The 18,766-nt window shown below is 43.5% G+C and overlaps 1 protein-coding gene across 8 annotated transcripts in view; it reads left to right on the forward strand.

Annotated features, from left to right (window-relative positions):
* ppfia2 (PTPRF interacting protein alpha 2) overlaps positions 1-18,766 on the forward strand; it is a 152,716-nt gene that overhangs the window by 107,971 nt on the left and 25,979 nt on the right. For 6 of the 8 annotated variants that reach the window (XR_008826424.1, XM_056367275.1, XM_056367277.1 and 3 more), the window contains 7 exons: positions 2,735-2,899; positions 4,499-4,573; positions 9,644-9,754; positions 13,621-13,842; positions 15,469-15,615; positions 18,183-18,317; positions 18,450-18,536. Coding sequence is in view for 7 of the 8 variants with exons in the window: in XM_056367275.1 (XP_056223250.1) it covers positions 2,735-2,899; positions 4,499-4,573; positions 9,644-9,754; positions 13,621-13,842; positions 15,469-15,615; positions 18,183-18,317; positions 18,450-18,536 (942 nt within the window). In the remaining variant the exon portion in view is untranslated. The remainder of the gene's footprint in view (positions 1-2,734; positions 2,900-4,498; positions 4,574-9,643; positions 9,755-13,620; positions 13,843-15,468; positions 15,616-18,182; positions 18,318-18,449; positions 18,537-18,766) is intronic. The other 2 variants (XM_056367279.1, XM_056367281.1) reach the window with 1 other exon arrangement.

Genomic DNA, 18,766 nt, shown 5'->3' on the forward strand with positions numbered 1-18,766 from the left:
CTCATCTAAAATGGTTAATTTGGTATTGTTTGCGTTAAACATGGTGATTCTTCAAGGCTCTGGGCATTGAAAGACGATTGCAACTGTTGTTGTGATAATTACCTCCAGAAGCATTCCACAAGTCTCACAACTTGCCCACAAATTTACATGTCAGCTGCAAAAAAGAGAAAAGAAAAAAAAAAAGCGTGCTGCAGACTGCGATAGAAAGCATCTCGAGGAAGCTTAAGCTATCTGGTGGGTACGGTTTTAAGGGCTGTGGAAGCACTGAAGCAACCATGCACACTGTCTGTTCCCAATGCCCAGACATACCTCATTAGCTCCCCACATTCTGCCTGAGCATTTTTCCACCTACTTCACATGGATGGCTGCTCAACAGTAAAAACTGAGTCCAAATGGCACTGAAGCCCTGCAGTGTCCGGTTCAAAGTATTTTTGCAAAAAAAAAAAAAAAAGCAACAAAAAAATAAATAAAACAACTAAAGACATTAGCGGATCAGCTCAATTTTGTGGGGCTGAAGTCCTGTATCTTCAATGAAAAATATTTCCTTCTTTTGAAGCAGTAAGCACACTCTGCTGTTGACAGATAAGGCTCTGTTCTCCGAGCCCAGTGCTGATGAAGTGTGTATTTACTGTCTCGCACTATCAGTCTCTGGGTGGAGGGAGAAGATTTTAGCACAACAGTGACTTAAAAGAGAGAGAGGAGGCGCAAGAAACGGGGAACCGTCAAAAAGTCATTTTCACTCTCTCACTTTATTATCACCTCAAATCCTCCGATGGGCAATTACCAGGCAAACTTTAATTAAGCTTAGTTTTTGCCAGTGGAAGGTTTTTTTTTTTTTTTTTTTTACTGTACATAATTAAATCTTTGAAGGCGTGTGCAGGCAGTCGGTCGACTGAGGACAGGGTAACGTGATGACAGTGGAGAGACAGGTCAACTTTATTGGTTGTTTGGGATGAAGCATCACAACCAAATCGACTCAAATGGTGCAGAGAGGTGATAAGACAGGGAAAGAAAAGGAGAGCAAGAGAATGTGAATGTGGACATGATGACTGCTGGGAGCTGTAGCAGAGGTCTGCATGGGGTCTCTTTTTTTTTTTTTTTTTCTCAACCCAGGAGCCAAACACGCTCCTGCAGGATCAGCAACTGTTACCGCCACCCTCCTGCAGAGAGTTTGATCACTTCTGTCTGCTAAAATGTCTTCTAGTGAAAATCTGTCTGCGACATCCTGCCGGGAAAATTAAACGCATGAAGTCTGGGGAAAAAAAAAAGGATAAAACTATTATGGATTGTGTCCTTATTTCTCTTTAAAGTCTGTGCCGTTTCCCATAGCAACAGATGCAAGCCAGATGCTCAGTCCTCATGCTATTGATTAGATTTTGCATCATGGATGTTTTTGGGATAGTAAATGGAGGAGTGTGGTTTACTTGATGAATGTTAACCCATGATGACGATGATGGTGATGATGCTCCAACCTGCAGATATCCTGCAAATAGATCCCCAACATGTTCTGCAAGATCCCAAACCATTCTAGCATCCTTTTTCTGACACAGTGCTCGTCCTTGGCGTGGTCAACAACAGAGAAGGTGTGTGACAGGCTTTAAAATCATTAATTTCATGGTTAATTTGAGAAAAGCAAATTAGCAACTCCAAGTATGTATTTCTTGTAGCTTGCCTGCAAATGATGCTAGTGATGCTTTAGCTGTCAAGATGAATAATATAAGAGAACATACTGGATATTTAGTTGACACTGAATCTCCTGTTGCTCTCATCTCCATCTTTGTCTGCTGCTGTGTTCTTACATTAAATGGTTTCCAGTGTGCAATAATGCTCAGTAAGGACTTGTGTAGAGAGACGGCAGACACAGCAGTCGTAACTTTATTTCCTAGCCAGTGGTTGACCACAGAATACATTTAATCCAGCTGCAGCCTCAGCGGAGGATGTTTAGACGAGGGAGGCGGAGTTGGGTCAGCGATGAAGTCAGTGAGCTGGAACTTTACCCTTTAACAAGATCTTTATTTTAGGGGTTATAATACTACGTCCTTGAACAACTTTCTCAGAGGGATTTAAGTGTTGAGATCTGCGTCATCACGAAAACCGCCACAGCACCAACGAGTAACGTGGGCAAACGATCAGCAGATGATGCCACACACTGATCTCACAATGGAACCAGTGCAAGAAACCGTGAATCATGCAAATTAACTGATATTCTCACATACTGGGCGTTCACTGTCACTTATTGTCATTGTTGTGGAGTTATCTTGTATTCCTGAAGTCACCCCCCCCCCCCCCCCCCCCATCATTGTTGATATTTTCCAATGACGAGGTATTACAGTAAATACACATTATCATTGTAAATTATTTTTAAAACATTCTCTTATTTCACAATAATGGAAGGTGATAATATGTGGTGATAATAAAAGGTGGGGGTCACACACACAAAACACACCTATGGGTGCTTGTATTTGTTTATGTATCTATTTTTGCATTTTGCACATGCTTCATCAGGCTTTCCTTTTCTTTCAGCAAGCCTTAAGGAGCATTCATCCTTAATTGTAATTATTTTAATATCCTTTGAGTGCAGATTATTCTCGGAATAGATTAATATGACCTCATCATATGATTGAGTGGATCTAAAGCTGAGTCTCTTGTCTGAGCCTCTCTTCCTCCAGATTACGCCTGTGTTTGTCCAGCATGTGATATATTCATGTGATTTCTCCAATGCGTGTGTCCTCAGCTACTGCTGGAACATCTGGAGTGCCTGGTGTCCAGACACGAGCGGTCGCTTCGCATGACGGTGGTCAAGCGGCAGGCTCAGTCTCCCTCGGGGGTGTCCAGTGAAGTTGAAGTCCTCAAAGCCCTCAAATCCTTGTTTGAACACCACAAAGCCCTAGATGAGAAGGTAAGTCCGCCTCCATTAGCGCATCATTTTATTGTCAAAGGGGTCGATGCCTCAGCAGCGTGTACAGAAGGTATTAACAATCAATCTCTTAACTTTGTCTTGGTCTTAGGTGCTATGAGTCCTTCCAACTTAATTAGCATGTAGGTGTAGTCCTGTAGAATCTTTCAGACAGTGACATACTTTCTATTAACTGTATATTAACTGTCAATCATGTGTTGTTTGTCGAGGTTTGTGGTAAGTTGGACCCAAATGCGGCCGAACCAAACAGGGAAACACAAACATCAAGAGACACAAGGAAAACCACTACAAAATAAAACAGGAAGTGACAGAAATCCAAACGTAGATTCAAACATAAAATGTTGTTATCGTAATATATTGATGCATTGACACCAAATGATACAGACATTTCAGCTGCTGTGTCATCTGAGCAGGGTTCTCACTGGTCCTTGATACCCTTGAAAGTTTGTGAAAATAGACATAAATAGATCATTGAAAGTGCTTGAATTTGTGTATTCAAGTTTTTTATTTATTTATATTTTTTAACTTAATGTTAGTAAATAGGCTGAATGTCACTGTCTGCATGTGTGGAGGAGACCACAGTCACTGTAACACAACACAACTGAGAAGTGTTCACACATTCAAGCCCCCCTCTCTCTGTTTTTAATTGTCCTCTGTAAACTTCTGTAAGGCCTGTTAATTCTCATTATAAATAGTCTTAGTGATGTAACAGTTATTAACCTTGATCAGTGTTTCATACTATTCCCTGTTGGTTCCTTGAATTTGAGGGAATGGCCTTGAAAGTCCTTGAAAGGTAAAAAAAGAAAAAGTGATGTTTAAGAAGGTGTGGGAACCCTCTGTGTCTGTGTTTTTCTGCTATAATTTGTTGGTTTCAGCCTCCACATGTTTCTCCTACCTCCTCACAGCCAGCTAATTTATGACCTTAGCCCCCCGTGTCATATCACCACCGCTCCTGTAATCCATTCAGCCTCTCCTCTAAAAGCCATCATTTATAAAGCATATCCAATGGCAAGGGAATGAAAGCTGTCTTGTGGGCGAGAGGGGGGGGGGCCTCCCGACTCAGACCCCACCTATCTTCTAATCCAGGATCAGCCTCCTCTTGAGATCTGGCATCCCATTGGGGCACAGCGGCCGTGGTGCCCGGTCACCATGCGGTGCAAGTAATTGCTCCATCACAGCCACAACAAGCCTGGGAGAGGACAAGTGAGCTCTGAGTGTTCACAGACGAAGAGAGGAGCGTAGGAGGGGAATCTCCTCCCAACAACTGGTGCTTTAAAAGCAATAAAAGCCTCACAACGCTGCTTTGAAGCCACTGCAAAGTGTTATTGTGAAGCTAAGGGAGGAAAAGAGGACAGTTCCTTCTGCTGCAGCAGTGGGGCTTTTTGTTTGCTGTGTTAACCCTCGACTGCCTAGACTGGAATTTAAACAGTAGTAGAGAAAAAGTGGGTGTATTTTTCCTGCCTGGGCCTTTTACTACAGTATGAGTCCAGCTGAGAGCACACGCAGAAACTTGCACATGTTAAGATCATGTTTGAGCAGGTGGGAGGTTCATGATATGTGTTTGGTTGTTTTGGTTTTCAGGTAAGAGAGAGACTACGAGTGTCACTCGAGAGGGTGTCCGCCTTGGAGGAGGAGCTGACAGCAGCCAATCAGGAGGTAAGAGGTGCCACAGCTGTTCTGTTCATCAGGACATGGATGGATAATATCATGATCACAGAACATAAGTTTTAAGCCACATTTTTACAATACAGTTTTCAGATTTTGGTCATTTTTAACTATGTATTTTAATCAGATGAAGGATTTTAGTCATCCGATGTCTTGATTTTAAATGATTAGAAAAACAAGCGGAGCAAACGTCCACTCCCATTCCCTCCCTGACGTCTGCCAAACCGTGCCGGAGAAACACCGATTTTAAACTTGAAACTGCTTTATTCATTGTTTTTACTGGATTTAATCACCATTTGTTTTGGAGAGGAAGAGACCTCTGTGGATAATTCAACTGGCAGTTTAAATCTCCTGAACATCTGGATCATAAGTTATGAGAGAAACAAGGCAAGCAAACACTAGTAGCAGCTCAGCTTATAGCCCCTCTGACACGTCTTGTGTCCACCAAACAGTGCCGGAGAAACACACCGATTTTTAACTGAAACTGTTTTATTTGGTGTTTCTATTGGGTTTAATTATCCATAGAAACTCAAAATAAAGCAACTGAGACAGCTTTGAAGTGCTTTCATTCATTTCCATTCAATTCTATTCAAGTTTTTGTTGTGCCTTTAGGAACAACTGCTGGAGCAGTTTGCCAGATCAGCAGATTCACAAAAAAAAGAAGAGGAAGGGAAGAGGAAATAAATTGTTTTAGACAACTTCTGTTTTTTAAATTGCTTCACATAAAAGAAATTCAGGAAAATATAAAAATGTCAGAAAATAACAATAACAAGAAGCACCATTTAAAGGCAGTGTAGTACATACTGTAGCAGCCTGTACATGTTGTGTAGAGAAACATGTTCCATCTCACAGAACAACTGCCTGTGGATATAAATCTAACAAATGTCCTGAATTATGTATCAACTCAAACACCCAGAAAAAAAACCACCAGCACATCTGCAGGCATCCCTCGCACAAAATAGACACAGTGCACATGACTGGCTGAAGCGCAGCGCTGACAGGAGAGGGACCGCTCTTTCCACGGCGCTCCTGACTCCCTCTCAAGCTCCAGGCTCAGGCTGGCAGCAGAGCCAGGGCAGCTCTCACACACTGCAGATGGTCTTGTTCCAGCTGAGAAAAACCCTCAGGCTGGCACTTTACAGCCTGTCAGACATGCCAGTCTGACACTCAGGCCTAGGATAAAAGTGGGTAAGGAGACGAGTGGAACAAGGGGGGAGGGAGGGCGGAGAGAGGTCGGGAGGTGTGTGGAGTGGGTGGACGGACGGACAGACAGCGAGATCTGTCTGGAGAGGAGAGGAGAGAAGAGGAAGGCCAAAGAGAGGCAGAATACAGAAATAGAGATGGCAGGTGGGAAGCAGAGGCAGGTCGTGTGTTTGCGTGTGTGTGTGTTTGCGTGTGTGTGTGTGTGTGTGTGCGTGTGTTTTAATGGGAGTGTAGTTGGTCAAATCACATCTGACGAGGTGTGGAGACAAAAACACGGAGAGTGAGGTTCACCAGACAACCTGTAATGATGTGTTTGAGTAGTGAGTTGATGCTCGAGCTGCTCGTGGCCTGAATCCAGGGCTAGAAGGAAGGTGAAGCATCGGGATAAAAAGAGAGAGAGTGAAACAAAAGGAGGGAACAGTTAAAAAAATAATGTGACAGGCTGGTTCCCGAAGTGATCTTTCATTTTTCTTTTACTGCTTTTGGACAAAGTCTACGTTTTAACTGATCTGTTAAATCCCCGTCAGTGGACGACATAGCACTTTGAGGAATATCCTCACATTGCGCAGCGTACGATACATCTGCACGGCCGTCACTGGTAAATGCTTAGCGCCACACTTGTCTAGACTGCAGACCACGAGGCGGTGGAAGAGGCAGTTAAACCGGCTTCTCCCGAATAGAAATGTCCACACTTCACAGGCTCCAGGGAGACGGGCAGAGCCGTGAGCCAGCAAACCGGTAATTGATTTGGGATGGAGGTCTGGTATGAGTCCCTTCTACCTCCTGCGGGGGTTTAGTCAGCACAGCCATGCCTGATGAAATGGGCGTCCTTTGACCTCATGCAGTCACAGGTGTTTAAGTGGCCACATGCTGATAACGGCTGGTGATTTGCAATTTGGAAAAAACCATAATACAGAGTGTAAATTATTATTTGCTGTTTATTTGTTAATTTATAAGAGACAATGGATATTAATCATGACTGTGACACATTTTGGTGTAAAAGTGCGACAGTTTGTACCCCATTAAATCTATAGGAAATTTAGGCTTAACCATATTTAAGTTTGAAATCCACAAATATTTTCTTTAAAGCCCTCGAAAACTTTCTAGCATAAAATATTCACGATGAAGCAACAATCAAGATCAACGTTCAGGAAAAAAAAAAACTCCTTCAAGTGTTCAACACTCAAAATTCAGTGTGATTGACAGTCGCCTGTCAACATGAGCAAACAGCCCCACAACTGTCACCACATCTTTTCTCGAGTACTGTATATCCTGATAGGTGTCATCATGTGACATCAGCTTTTCCACCTCCTGAATCCCAGCCTGTGCAAAGAAATCTTTCATGTGAAATGAGCCAAACTGTTCGAACTTGGGCTGAAACGTTTCGAGATTTATTTATTTAGTCCTTAGGTGTCAAATGACGAGACATTTTTCAATCCTTGATAGTATCAAACCAATTCTGGCGGTTCATTAAAGTGTCGATACTCAGCACCACAAATCCTTTCGCTGTTTGAAAAAGGTCAATATCACCCCATTGGTAGAATTTTATTGCAAGAAAGCAAGTCGTTTAGGATTTGGTAAGACATCAGCATAATAACAAGGAGGAGTTTTGCCTTGGGACCAATCAGGTCTACAGTAAGTGAGATCGAAGACTTGGTCCGAGGAAACACGTTTCCTCTTTATTGTGCCTGTTCTAATCCTGTGCGCTAACTCTCACATCTTTGCCAAAGAAATCCCAAGGCAAATTTCAACACACAAAATTAATGCCCTTTTCACCAATATGTGTGTGTGTGTGTGTGTGTGTGTGTGTGTGTGTTTGTTCACATTCACATATCTGCTCCAAAAGCATGTGATTGATTGTAATTCAAGCGCATTGCACCAGAGAGACTTGAATGCCCCCAGCTCTCACCTTGACAACATCAATCTTTTATACTCTAAGAACCCCACACACCCTCCCTCACATTTGTCCAATCTCTCCTTCATCACATTACTTCAGACAGTCCTCTCACCACACAAGTGCTAGAGAAAGATAAGAAAATCGTGATGCTGCGCCTCATCTCACGCTTCTTGTCCTGCCTCTTCTTCTCCATCAGATGGCTGCGTTTTGATGGGAGGTAAATCAGCAACATCAAAAGGGAAATAATAGGTGCTGTGTTCATTTTGCATCTGGCAAACTTGGTCCTTTCTGTAATTTCAGAAGTGGAGATGCATCTGTAGTAGCTCCATTCATCATTTTTGTTGTGCCATTATGTCAAGGGAGGTCTTGGTGTTTGATCTCTGAGCTGGAGAAGTTACAGACGGTCTCAGAATAATGGTACAGAAACATACGGAGGCATAATTATGCCCTCGTTAAAAATAATGAACACACGCTCTCCGGATTCAGTGAAGAAGAAGCCAAGCTGTTACTGGCGAAGTTTCAGGCTGCGGAGTTAAAGTCCAAGCTTAATGTTAGAAAACCCGTCCATTAATCATCTGTTCCTGCATTGTGGCCGTGCTTTAAAGAAAAATCAACTTTTAACGTCGTGTCACGTATGAGTTTAAACCAGATTGTGTCAAAGTCAGCTGAGAGCATTGTTTCTTGTATCGACGTCGTGTCATTGATTGTCCTCAGGCTTCCTTCACTGTTTTCCAGTAACTGTATTACAACTCCTTTTGATGCAAACTGTATAAATACTGTAGTGTGTGCCTGGGAAGTTTCATTGAAATCATTTAAAAAAAAACAACATGCAGATTTGAGAGTCCTGGGTGATTGAGAGATTAAAGTATTTCCAAAGCTTCTGAATACCCACAGAGTAGAAGATGATGCAGCTCCAATCACATCATGCCAACAGCACAACACGTCTACTGTAGTATTTTTTTGTTGTTGTTTTGGAGTTCTTTCTTTGCTAGTGCAGGGAGTCAGAGTGGGATAAGTTGAGACATCCTGGCAGGGTTCAGCAAACTTATTTACTGTGAATGCAAATATTTTTATGTGATGACTTTTTCTTAAGGGAAATTCCACTTTCACACAACTTTGATTATTTTACATTGTAACAATGATATTGAAGAAACCACGTTCGGCAGCAGAGAAAAGCCCCTTTAAGCAAGCCCAAAGGTTATCCAGACGTATTGTAAGAGACAGACTTTGTTTTAAAAGTCCATCATGATCATAATTTGTGGGAATGAAAATGAGCCCAAAGGTGCAATAAACCAAAACTTTAACAAGAGACTTCTCACTTCATTGTGTTGTTCAATTGTCTCAATGTGGCTCAAGAGGTTGACACTTTTTGTCGCTCATTTTTAACAGTTTGCGTGCTGCAAATTACTGTCTTAACTCCCACGAGTTTCAGGTTCTGGAAAGTCTTGTTTTACTCGGGGCACCGGAAAGTCTCAGGGGCAAGTAGCAGCCAAGTCCACTATCTGCCTTTCTCTTCCCTGTCATGAGGAGAGTGATAATCACATGGTGTCTGTCAAGGCAAGAACCTAATTATTGTTGTTGTCGGTCACCCCTCTGACAGGATTATGACTCTAGGACAGTTGTTTAAGGTGGTGAAACGAGGCACGAGGTCCGCAGAACACGATAATTATAGTGATTTGCATCGGCGCTCACATGTTTCCAACTTAATGTTAGTTAAAGTGATGTTCCAGATATTCCTAGAAAGGGACAGACTGTAATTTACTAGCATTACATAAGGAGGAAACACTTATGCAGCTATGTATTGATGCTTTGTTTGGCTAATGTTGCAAGGCCACACGCTGAATCTTAATCTTCTGATCTTATTCTTCATCCAACATTAACTCTCTGTGTTTCTATGTGCAAGCAAGTTTTCTGACATTGTGTGTGTGTTTCAGCTCCTAACCTCTTTTTCCTTCCGGCAGATTGTGGCCTTACGGGAACAGAATGCTCATATCCAGAGGAAAGTGGCGTCTGGAGAGGGAGGAGAGGACATACTGGAGGGTAGTGAAGCTCAACAGAAGGTCCACAGCAAGGTGAGCAACCTTGATAAATTACGGTACACGCACACATATCCCGAAGGAGGTTAAGGCGGTGGTCAAGCTCAGTGTCACTTTAATTGGGCACAAAACCGAACCAAGCTAGTATAAGAAATACTTTTAGCCTGTTCAACTTTACCAGGAATAAGGTATAATTTTGGGGAGAAACATTAAATCCTTTTTATTTTTAGGTCTAAAAAATATCATCTCACTGAAAAAACTGCTAGAAACAACAGAATACTCTGTGAACTGGACAAGCAAACCAAAATGCTGCTAATATGGTATGAAAAAATGGAAGTTTTCTTGAAACTAGCATAAAAATCTAGCTAACACAGGGCTAGCTATCCTTTAAAACTAGTTAAAAATAGGAATTTAAGCCCGTTTGGCTTTATGCAAGCAATGAACTGTTAGAAATACAAGTTAAAAGATGCTGCATTATTTTTCTTTAAAGGAGCTATTTGTAGGTTTTGCTATCGCTACATAGCTAATGTTAGCATTAGCAGCTGTTTACGTACCAGTCTAGGAGAAACGCTGTGAGTTCAGCATCAAACTTCATTCCTTTACTCACTAAGAGCTGTCTCCAGTGGTGGAAAGCAACACAAATGTTACCTCTTGTCTCTATCACGTCTTTTCTTCTTCTGAAGTTAGCGCGATAACCAGCTGGCCCCGGCATGACTCATCACTTTCCGGTAGCGACTCACCGTAGCCTCCAGTCTGCCTTGACGACGTAGCGCTGCCCAGAGGACGTGTTATAACCTCTTGTCTTGTAAACCCAACGATGGCTGAAGCTCTTGAAGCGCTTAAAGTCTTGAAATTAAATGGGAAACATTTATTACATGCAAGCCAGTCCATCCTAAAATAGGGTACAACTAATAGCGGTCATATTTCAATACATAGGACAGCTATCCTCAACTGTTGCTAATCAAAATATTTCTACAATTTTATATATTTACTGATCTCGTAAACACTGATATCAGCCTCAAATTTTCAGTGTCACAATCACAGCAGAAGTGATCATTGTTTCGTGGTATCACACGAATAATTCCTGCACATTAACTTCCCCCTGGTGTTTTAATTGTCGGTATAAACACACTTTTAAAATGTTACAAGTCTTAATTGAATGGTTTTGATGATGCATTTAGCTCTGCAGGAACTGTGAAGGTGACCCGCAGTCAGGTGAAAGCTCTCGCTGTGACCTCGGCTTCTCTTATTATGCAGCGGCACACGTGGAGCCGCATAGCTGAATACAAATTCCCACTCTGATTATTAATTTAAAGACAGAGGTGTAGCAGCATCCACGGTCAGTAGATTACACCAAAACAGTGTCAGCAGCATCAGAGCCCGAAACAGGCAACACCCAAAGGCCACAGCGGAGTCTGGAAATGCTTTTTTAACATGCAGACAGCAGCATCTACATCTTACAGAGGATACCTGGGTAGATCAATGGAGATGCTATTACTTGGCTCGTCTGCTGGGGGAGGGGAGGGGGGGGGGGGGGGGGGGGGGGAAGGATGTCGGGAGGAAAAAAGATGAAGAGTGTGTGTGCAGAGGGGTGGGGTAATGAGGAGACAGCTATCGTCTGCCCTGTTTTGTGAAGATAAAAAGAAGCGAATATGAGCGTGTGTTGTTTTTAGTTGTGTTTAGGTTTGCAGAGGAAATTACATGTGCGTGTAAACTGCTTTGATGTATATTTCTCGTGGTGAAGTGACTAACCTTGTTGCGAGAACGAGGGCGAGTTAATTCGATGTCACTGCAGTCAGAGGGACTGAAAGAGACGTAGCAGCGGCCGCCGTCGAGGAACAGGCTGCGCTTCTTCTCGGAGGCGCAATCCTCTCCACCTGATTTTCACGCGTCCCCGGGTTGTCACTAATGTGACAGGTGGAGAGAGGTCAGTGAGAGGCGATGAAGGAGGCGGAGGGAGAGAGAGAGGAGGAGGGAAGAAAGAGCGGCTCTTGAAGTGCATATTGACCCATGGAGCTCTCAGACCTTTAGCGTTGGCCTGGATCTGCCTGATAAGCAGCTATTGCATTCTGACAGACAAGGCTTCACCTTTTTAATTTTTCATAGAGGAAATATCCAGCGTGGATCAGTTGCATTGGCCAGCACTCCCAGAACACATGTACTGACTCCAGACCTGGCAGAAAAGCAACTTAACTGTATTTTTTTTTACCCTTTACTTTTGCATGTTTGCACTCGATAATGATCGAGCAAAATTTTATTGTACATTTTGCCTTAAATTGTGAACTGTGACATTTATAGTAGTCTTCAGAGAGGTCACACCGCCTTTAATGACACATCTGTTTTGTGTATGTGACAAATAAAACCCTTGAATCCCCTCAGGTAGAGTGAAGGTTAATTGGATTTTTATGTGCTGTTCACACCATCAATAAATTACAATAAAAAAACAGTTCTTTTCCAAAAAAAATAAATAAATAAAATCTCCCTGTTTTCTAAATAACCCACCAACCGGACTGTGAACAATTTACAAAGGGACTATTTCTTTGGTAGAGATTAGTCCTAATTTTACTGTTTGTGGAAAAAACGTAAAAATGTAATTTATCTCTGCTGCGAAAACCACAAAGAAGATCTGTTCACCTCCATTATATCTGAGTGGCGTTAGACTTTTGGGTAATTTGGTTGAATTGACCCCTTTTTTAAAAGGTCATGTTGCTTAAGCTAAACTCCTGCAGGTTGAATGGAAGATTGCTCATTTAAACTTTCTCAGCACTGTGATGGGTTATACACGGTTACATGGTTGTATATTGTATTATCTGAGGGGCAAGTCTGTCCTTTTCATGAGAGCAGCACAGTGCTGGGGTGCCGGTATGAAAATGAGTGGTGTGATTTAGAGGGTCGTGTTCGCCGCTCGGGGTGAATCATCGATCACAGGCAGCAGGCGGGAGGAGCCCGGTCGGTTTCGTCCTCGCAGACGAGATTGTCGAGGACGGGCAGCTGGGCCTGATGCAGCAGAGGGGCGGAGAAAGATGGAGAATGAAGAGATCACTTCAGCTCAGTCTTTCTTTACACCTACTTTAAAGTAAATACATTTGAGTGTAAAGAACAGGCTCTCAGTGGGACTGTTATTTAGCAAGTTGTTTTCTGGTGTTATTCTGGGCTCTGAACCTCTGTGTAAGTTGCATCTCTGCGGCTTCCCCCCTCATTAATCTACCTCATGCAGAGACCCAGGGAGCTGCACGGAGTGAGAACTCAGCAAAACCTAATCATATTACTAATGCGAGTGTCAAAGCAATTTCTCCAATGGAGTCTGAAGTGATTCTCTCAACCAGTCTTTGCCACCATCCAAAAAAAAAAAAAAAAATCAAAGCACAAGGGGAAGAGCCGCGGCCTTGAGCTCCTGAACCTGAATATAATAGAGCCTTACTATCGGAAGGAGAGCGGAGTATGTGAAGTGGGAGCAAGACTGATTTGTCAAGGCCCTCTTCAGCGCACCGCGGGAAGCCGGGGCATGACTGGAAATCAGAAAGTTGTTTTCCATCCAGTTAATTTTCATCTTGATAATGTGTCTGTTTTTTTCCTGCTTTCAAACCCTAAACTGACTTGTTTCCATAATTTGATGCCTTTAACCTTTAGCACCGGTGAGGTTAAAAGACATTTTGAAAGAGAGAGATCTGTGTGAGATGTTGGTGCAAAGGGCAAAGTTTCTTAAGACGCACGATTTTTGATTTGCTCTTCGTTACTCCTGACGGTACTACACCAAATTCTGTCCAGCTCATACGGGCTTACAAAACCCCAACAGGTCCACAACCTCACTATGTCACGTCTCTAAGAAGAGGTTAGATAGATTTTTGCTGTCAAACTCAAGCTGATGATGCTATCCCCTCATCCCCCGCTTCCCCCTCCAGCGTCTGTCAAATGGCTCTCTGGAGTCGGCCCACGAGGCGAGCCAGGTGGTGGAGCTGCAGGACCTGCTGGAGAAGCAGAACTACGAGCTGGCCCAGATGAAGGAGCGCATGTCCTCCCTCTCCTCCCGGGTCTCCGAGGTGGAGCAGGAGCTGGAGACCGCCCGCAAGGACCTCATCAAGTCGGAGGAGATGAACAACAAGTACCAGAGGGACATCAAAGAGGTTACTGCACGCACACACACACACACACACACACACACACACACATAAACATAAACATACACTGGGGACAGGGAGAAGCAGGCACACACATTTGCAAGGGAATAACAGTTGCAACAGAGACATCAAAGAAAAGCTAAAAAAAAAAAAAAGCCTCTATTTGCATCCACTCTCCCTCCCTCTCTATGACTGTATTTATCTCTGACACACACACACACACACACACACACACACACACACACACACACGTATACAAACACATGCACACACAAATCAAGGCAAGCTGCTTTATTTAAGCACCAAAACAAACGATAGAAACCTTTATTAACACTTCATCCTCACGGTCAAACAATCACACACAAGCAAGTGAATCCTATAAATTTTGCCACATGCAAATTGAGCCCAGGAGGTTATATAAACACTTCAAGGACACATTTAAAAAAATAAACAGCTGTCTCTGCATCTGCCACTAGTTGCTCCTTAAGCGGCTTCAGGATGGCGTGTCGACATGTAAAGCAAAGAACCAGCCAGTTAAAAGCCACTTTCCCCTGGTGAAATGTTAACGTCTGTGTCATAAACCGGCAATTAACGGCGCCAATCATAAGCCCATTCAATATACATCTCTGTGAGGTGAATGCCAGTGAAGTGGACGGGATTCAAATATAAGCCGATCTCCCGTAGCCCTCGGCTGAAATTGCTATTGATTTGCCGCCGATGCAGGGCCCAGGCGGCGACTGTAGCCTTATCGGACCGCCCGTCACGTTATTACCCTTCCACTGAGAGCAGCGGTTTATTCATTTTCGAAACCACATGTGTTTGCATAGGTTTGTGTCCCCATACAGGAAATTAACTCTCAGAGCTTTCAGAGATAATGTTGCAGCCAGGAGAAGTAGAAGGGAGGGGAGGGGGTTTGCTTGAAGGTCTGGATTATGCCGCTGTCATGTCATGTATAGAGTTAATCTGGTGCCAGAAGTTTAATTTCGTCAACTTTGACAGCTCCGCTTTGTTTTCACATTCCAGCCTCTAATAACTGTGTGACGGCCTCTAGACGTGATGAAGAGAGACGCTGCTTTAATTTCAGCATCCATAATCATTGAAGAAGTTTTGTACCAATAACACGCGCTTCCCTCGTACTCATGTTTCACTAAACACAATTATGAAAACATTTTGTGAAAGTTCTGCATTAATTACAGTTTCTATCAGTCATTTTTGGTAATGAAATTACGGAGCGATATGAATCAGGCCTTTGCAGATATTAAATTCATGTTTTGCAAAATTACTTCTTACAAACTAGAGCTGCAGTTGATTTTTCACACGAACGTGCTCGTGGCCAGATAGGTAAACGCGGGGTTAACACAGCCGCTGATAAGCAGCTCTGTCGTACAGGTTGTCCAGGACGACTAATGTTAGGTTCAGTTAAGTCAGATAAGGAAAAGTTATCCTGGATGTGTTGAACCTTCTCCGTAGTACAGCGCCTCTGCTCGATATGAAAAGTGCTTTGAGATAACTTCTGCTCAGATCTGACGCTATAGAAATAAAAATTGACTTGACTTTGCGTGTGTGTGTGTGTGTGTGTGTGTGTGTGTGTGTGTGTGGTGTGTGTGTGTGTGTGTGTGTGTGCCCGCGCAGGCCATGTGTCAGAAGGAGGACATGGAAGAGCGGATCGTCACGCTGGAGAAACGCTACCTGAGCGCCCAACGGGAGTCCACCTCGGTGCACGACATCAACGACAAACTGGAGAACGAGTTGGCCAACAAGGAGGCGTTCCTCAGACAGGTCTGTGAAGTCTGAGGAGGGTTTGTGACTGATGTGACTGGGGGGGGGGGGGTCGTTGGTCTTAAGGTCCAGGTGGCTGCTAAAATGGACCATTCATAGCTGCATTTTTTTCCCCCAACAATCTAACTGGATTCAGGAAGAGAATGAACAGCGCACGCAGCTGCTTGTGTAAGATAGATATAACAGAGCCGCTCCACAGAGGTTTGGCAATGAGAAGAAACCTCTTGACATTATGTCAAATAATGTCAGAGGAAATTACCACTGGGGGAAGGAACTTTGATGGTTTTACATTAGTGTTTACTCTGAGCTGAGCTGATGCACGTGGCTCAATGTCATCCTCATAATTGATGTAATTCTGTACAATATGATCAAACGGTGGTCGAAATTTATTCTCCTTTTTAATGATTCTTTGTGATTCATCGCAGCCAATTAGATAAATTGCCTGGACTGTACAAGATTGACATGAGCGCGGGCTTTCAGCACCAGCTGAGCTCTGGAAGCACGGAGAGAATTTCATACTAATATGAGCAGAAGTAATGATAGAGACACACGAGCAGCGTTTGTCGACTTTGCTGCAAAGGAAGGAGACATCAAGCAACGTCTCTGGCTTGTACGTAGCCAACTATAAGCACATCATCAAGGTAAACACATGATGGCTCCAGAGGCGCTCTCCAAATGTACAGAAATAACCCCTAAAGCCTTTGGATTCGAGCCCCTGCTACCACACACAAACACACTTCCTGGCTGGCTGTGTAATGAGTTTACTTGCTGTTGTGCCAGCAGCCGAACCCCGGGATCTGGCTGCTGATGTTTGAAGATGAGTTGTTGAGGAAGGCGGGGGGTTACAGAGGGATGGTGATGAGATAAAATGGCGAGCAAAAAGCCCAAAAAAAAAAAAAAAGAAAGATGGATGAAAGGGCATCTAGGGAGGATATTGCAGCAAAAACACACCGTCATGCTTTCCCCACCCCCCAAGTGTCATCGCAGACACCAATGGGATGGTGATATGGGTTCGGACAGAAAATATCAGTGAGACACGGACAAAACAACTCAACACAGCTCCAGCCCTCTCCAGTCTAATTATTGTATATTGAGCTGCCAGGCCCGATGCTTTAGGGAGCAGAGCATCTGCCGCTGATGGTGAAAGCTGCCAAGCCGTGCCCCCCCCCCACCCCCCACCCCCAGCTAAAAAAAAAAAAAGAGTCTTAAAACTGATCAGAGCCCCGAGCAAGGCAGAGACGTGCAACAAGGAAATGCAAGTCACTTGGTGGCAGTTCCACTGAATGGTAGGTTCCGTCTTTATAATGGCCAGTACTGTATCTGAATGACTAATCAGGGCAATTACCGGTATGTGCTGAGTCAAAGTTGCCACTGTCGCTCCTGGCGAGTGCAGAACTGCTGCTATTCTGACTCTGTTGTTGGTGCTATTTCGAAGAAGGTGCTGAGGCACCCTGCCAGAGCTCTCAGCAGCCAGGCCTCCCACTAAAGACGCATATCTGTGCTTCTATTTTCTACCAGGAGATGATGCTCTGCTGACCTCAGCAGGGAAAAGAGATTCACATTCAAAGAAGCACCTTTTGCTCTTTTGTTATATTATGTGTCAGGAGAAGGCCAGCAAAACACAAACATCATAAACTTAGTTATGCCAGTTAAACAGACCTTTATTTCTAATTTTCCCTCGCTTTATCATATTATTCTAGGAAGATTCTCTGCTTTCTGATCTGCTACACTTTTATTTCGCTATTGCTGATCTATTTTGTTATTGCAAGTTCAACATGTTTGCTTTGTGGGTGGTGAGATACATCCAGAGGCATGTTAGAAAATAAAAAATAAGTATTTAATCTTGGGTAAAATAAATGATGAGTAGTTTTATTCCAAATACGTTGTGCACATGCATAATTTTTATTCCATCCATGCCCAACAGATACAGGTTTATTGGGGCCAAAATCAATATTCATAAAAATCAGATAATGAAATATATTAACTGATAGTCAACATAACATGAATATTTTTTTATCAGAGTCCCTAAATTTTACGTAGCCGCCGTGACGTCATCAATAGGTTTCTGAAGAGCGGATTTGAAGCTCAGAGTGAGCTGCTCCACTGCCATCGTTTTGGCAGTGCCTGACTCCGCTCCTAACTCCTGGCTAAACCAAAAATGTGTAAAAAATTCACCCCCATACAGTTGTCATGAAGGAGGAAATTAGCTATAGAGACCAAAACAAGATATAAACATTTTATCTCTCCTGTAAAGTTGGAGATTTTAATATGGGAGTCTATGGGGATTGACTCGCTTTGAGGAACTGCAGTTTTTGGCACCTCAGTGATGGCTTCATTTTTCAGGCCCGGAGGTTGCCACTTGGTGTGTTGTAAGTGTGGTATTACAGCTGTAATTCCTCTCCTTTCCTGACAGCACTGAATCAATTGAAAGACATTGCTGTTGGAACTGGCCTTTATTTATTTGTACCTGCAATTGTTGTTTACTACCTTCTTTTTTATTTGAGAATGTCCTGGATGTGGTATCTCATCAATCTGAACAACCTGCCGCTCACGTTGTGTGTGTGCAGATGGAGGAGAAGAACAGGCAGCTACAGGAGAGGTTAGAGCTGGCGGAGCAGAAGCTTCAGCAGACCATGAGGAAGGCCGAGACGCTGCCGGAGGTCGAGGCCGAACTGGCCCAGAGGATAGCAGCCCTCACCAAGGTAGGAGGAAGATCACACACACATACTGTTGACACATTCTCACAGATGCCCTCATCTGTAGATTTTAAGTGTGCACATGGTGTCATGTCATGACGTTTCAACATGTCCCTCTCCTCTTCCTCGGCCACGTAGTCTGACTCCAGCTCCTCTTCCTCCCCTGATGATTATCACTTTGTTATGGAAGCTAAACTCCAAGACATGAACTCCATTCTTAGGAAGGTAGTTCCACAGGGCATCACAGCTACTGCCAACTCCTGTAGAGAGCAGATTTCATTCATTTATCTTATTAGTGTTTTGTGGCGAGCGTTGTTTACTGGGATTCTGCTCTGGCTGTTCTACCGCCATAGGACAGCTGCATGGCACTTCTGGCTGGAGCTCATACTTGGCAGTGCTGGAGCAGCTCTCTTCCTCTTTCATTCTGTCCTTTGGTGGCCTCGTTCTTCCATCTT

The sequence above is a fragment of the Seriola aureovittata genome, chromosome 22, assembly GCF_021018895.1.
Source record: "Seriola aureovittata isolate HTS-2021-v1 ecotype China chromosome 22, ASM2101889v1, whole genome shotgun sequence".
Taxonomy (NCBI): Eukaryota; Metazoa; Chordata; class Actinopteri; order Carangiformes; family Carangidae; genus Seriola; species Seriola aureovittata.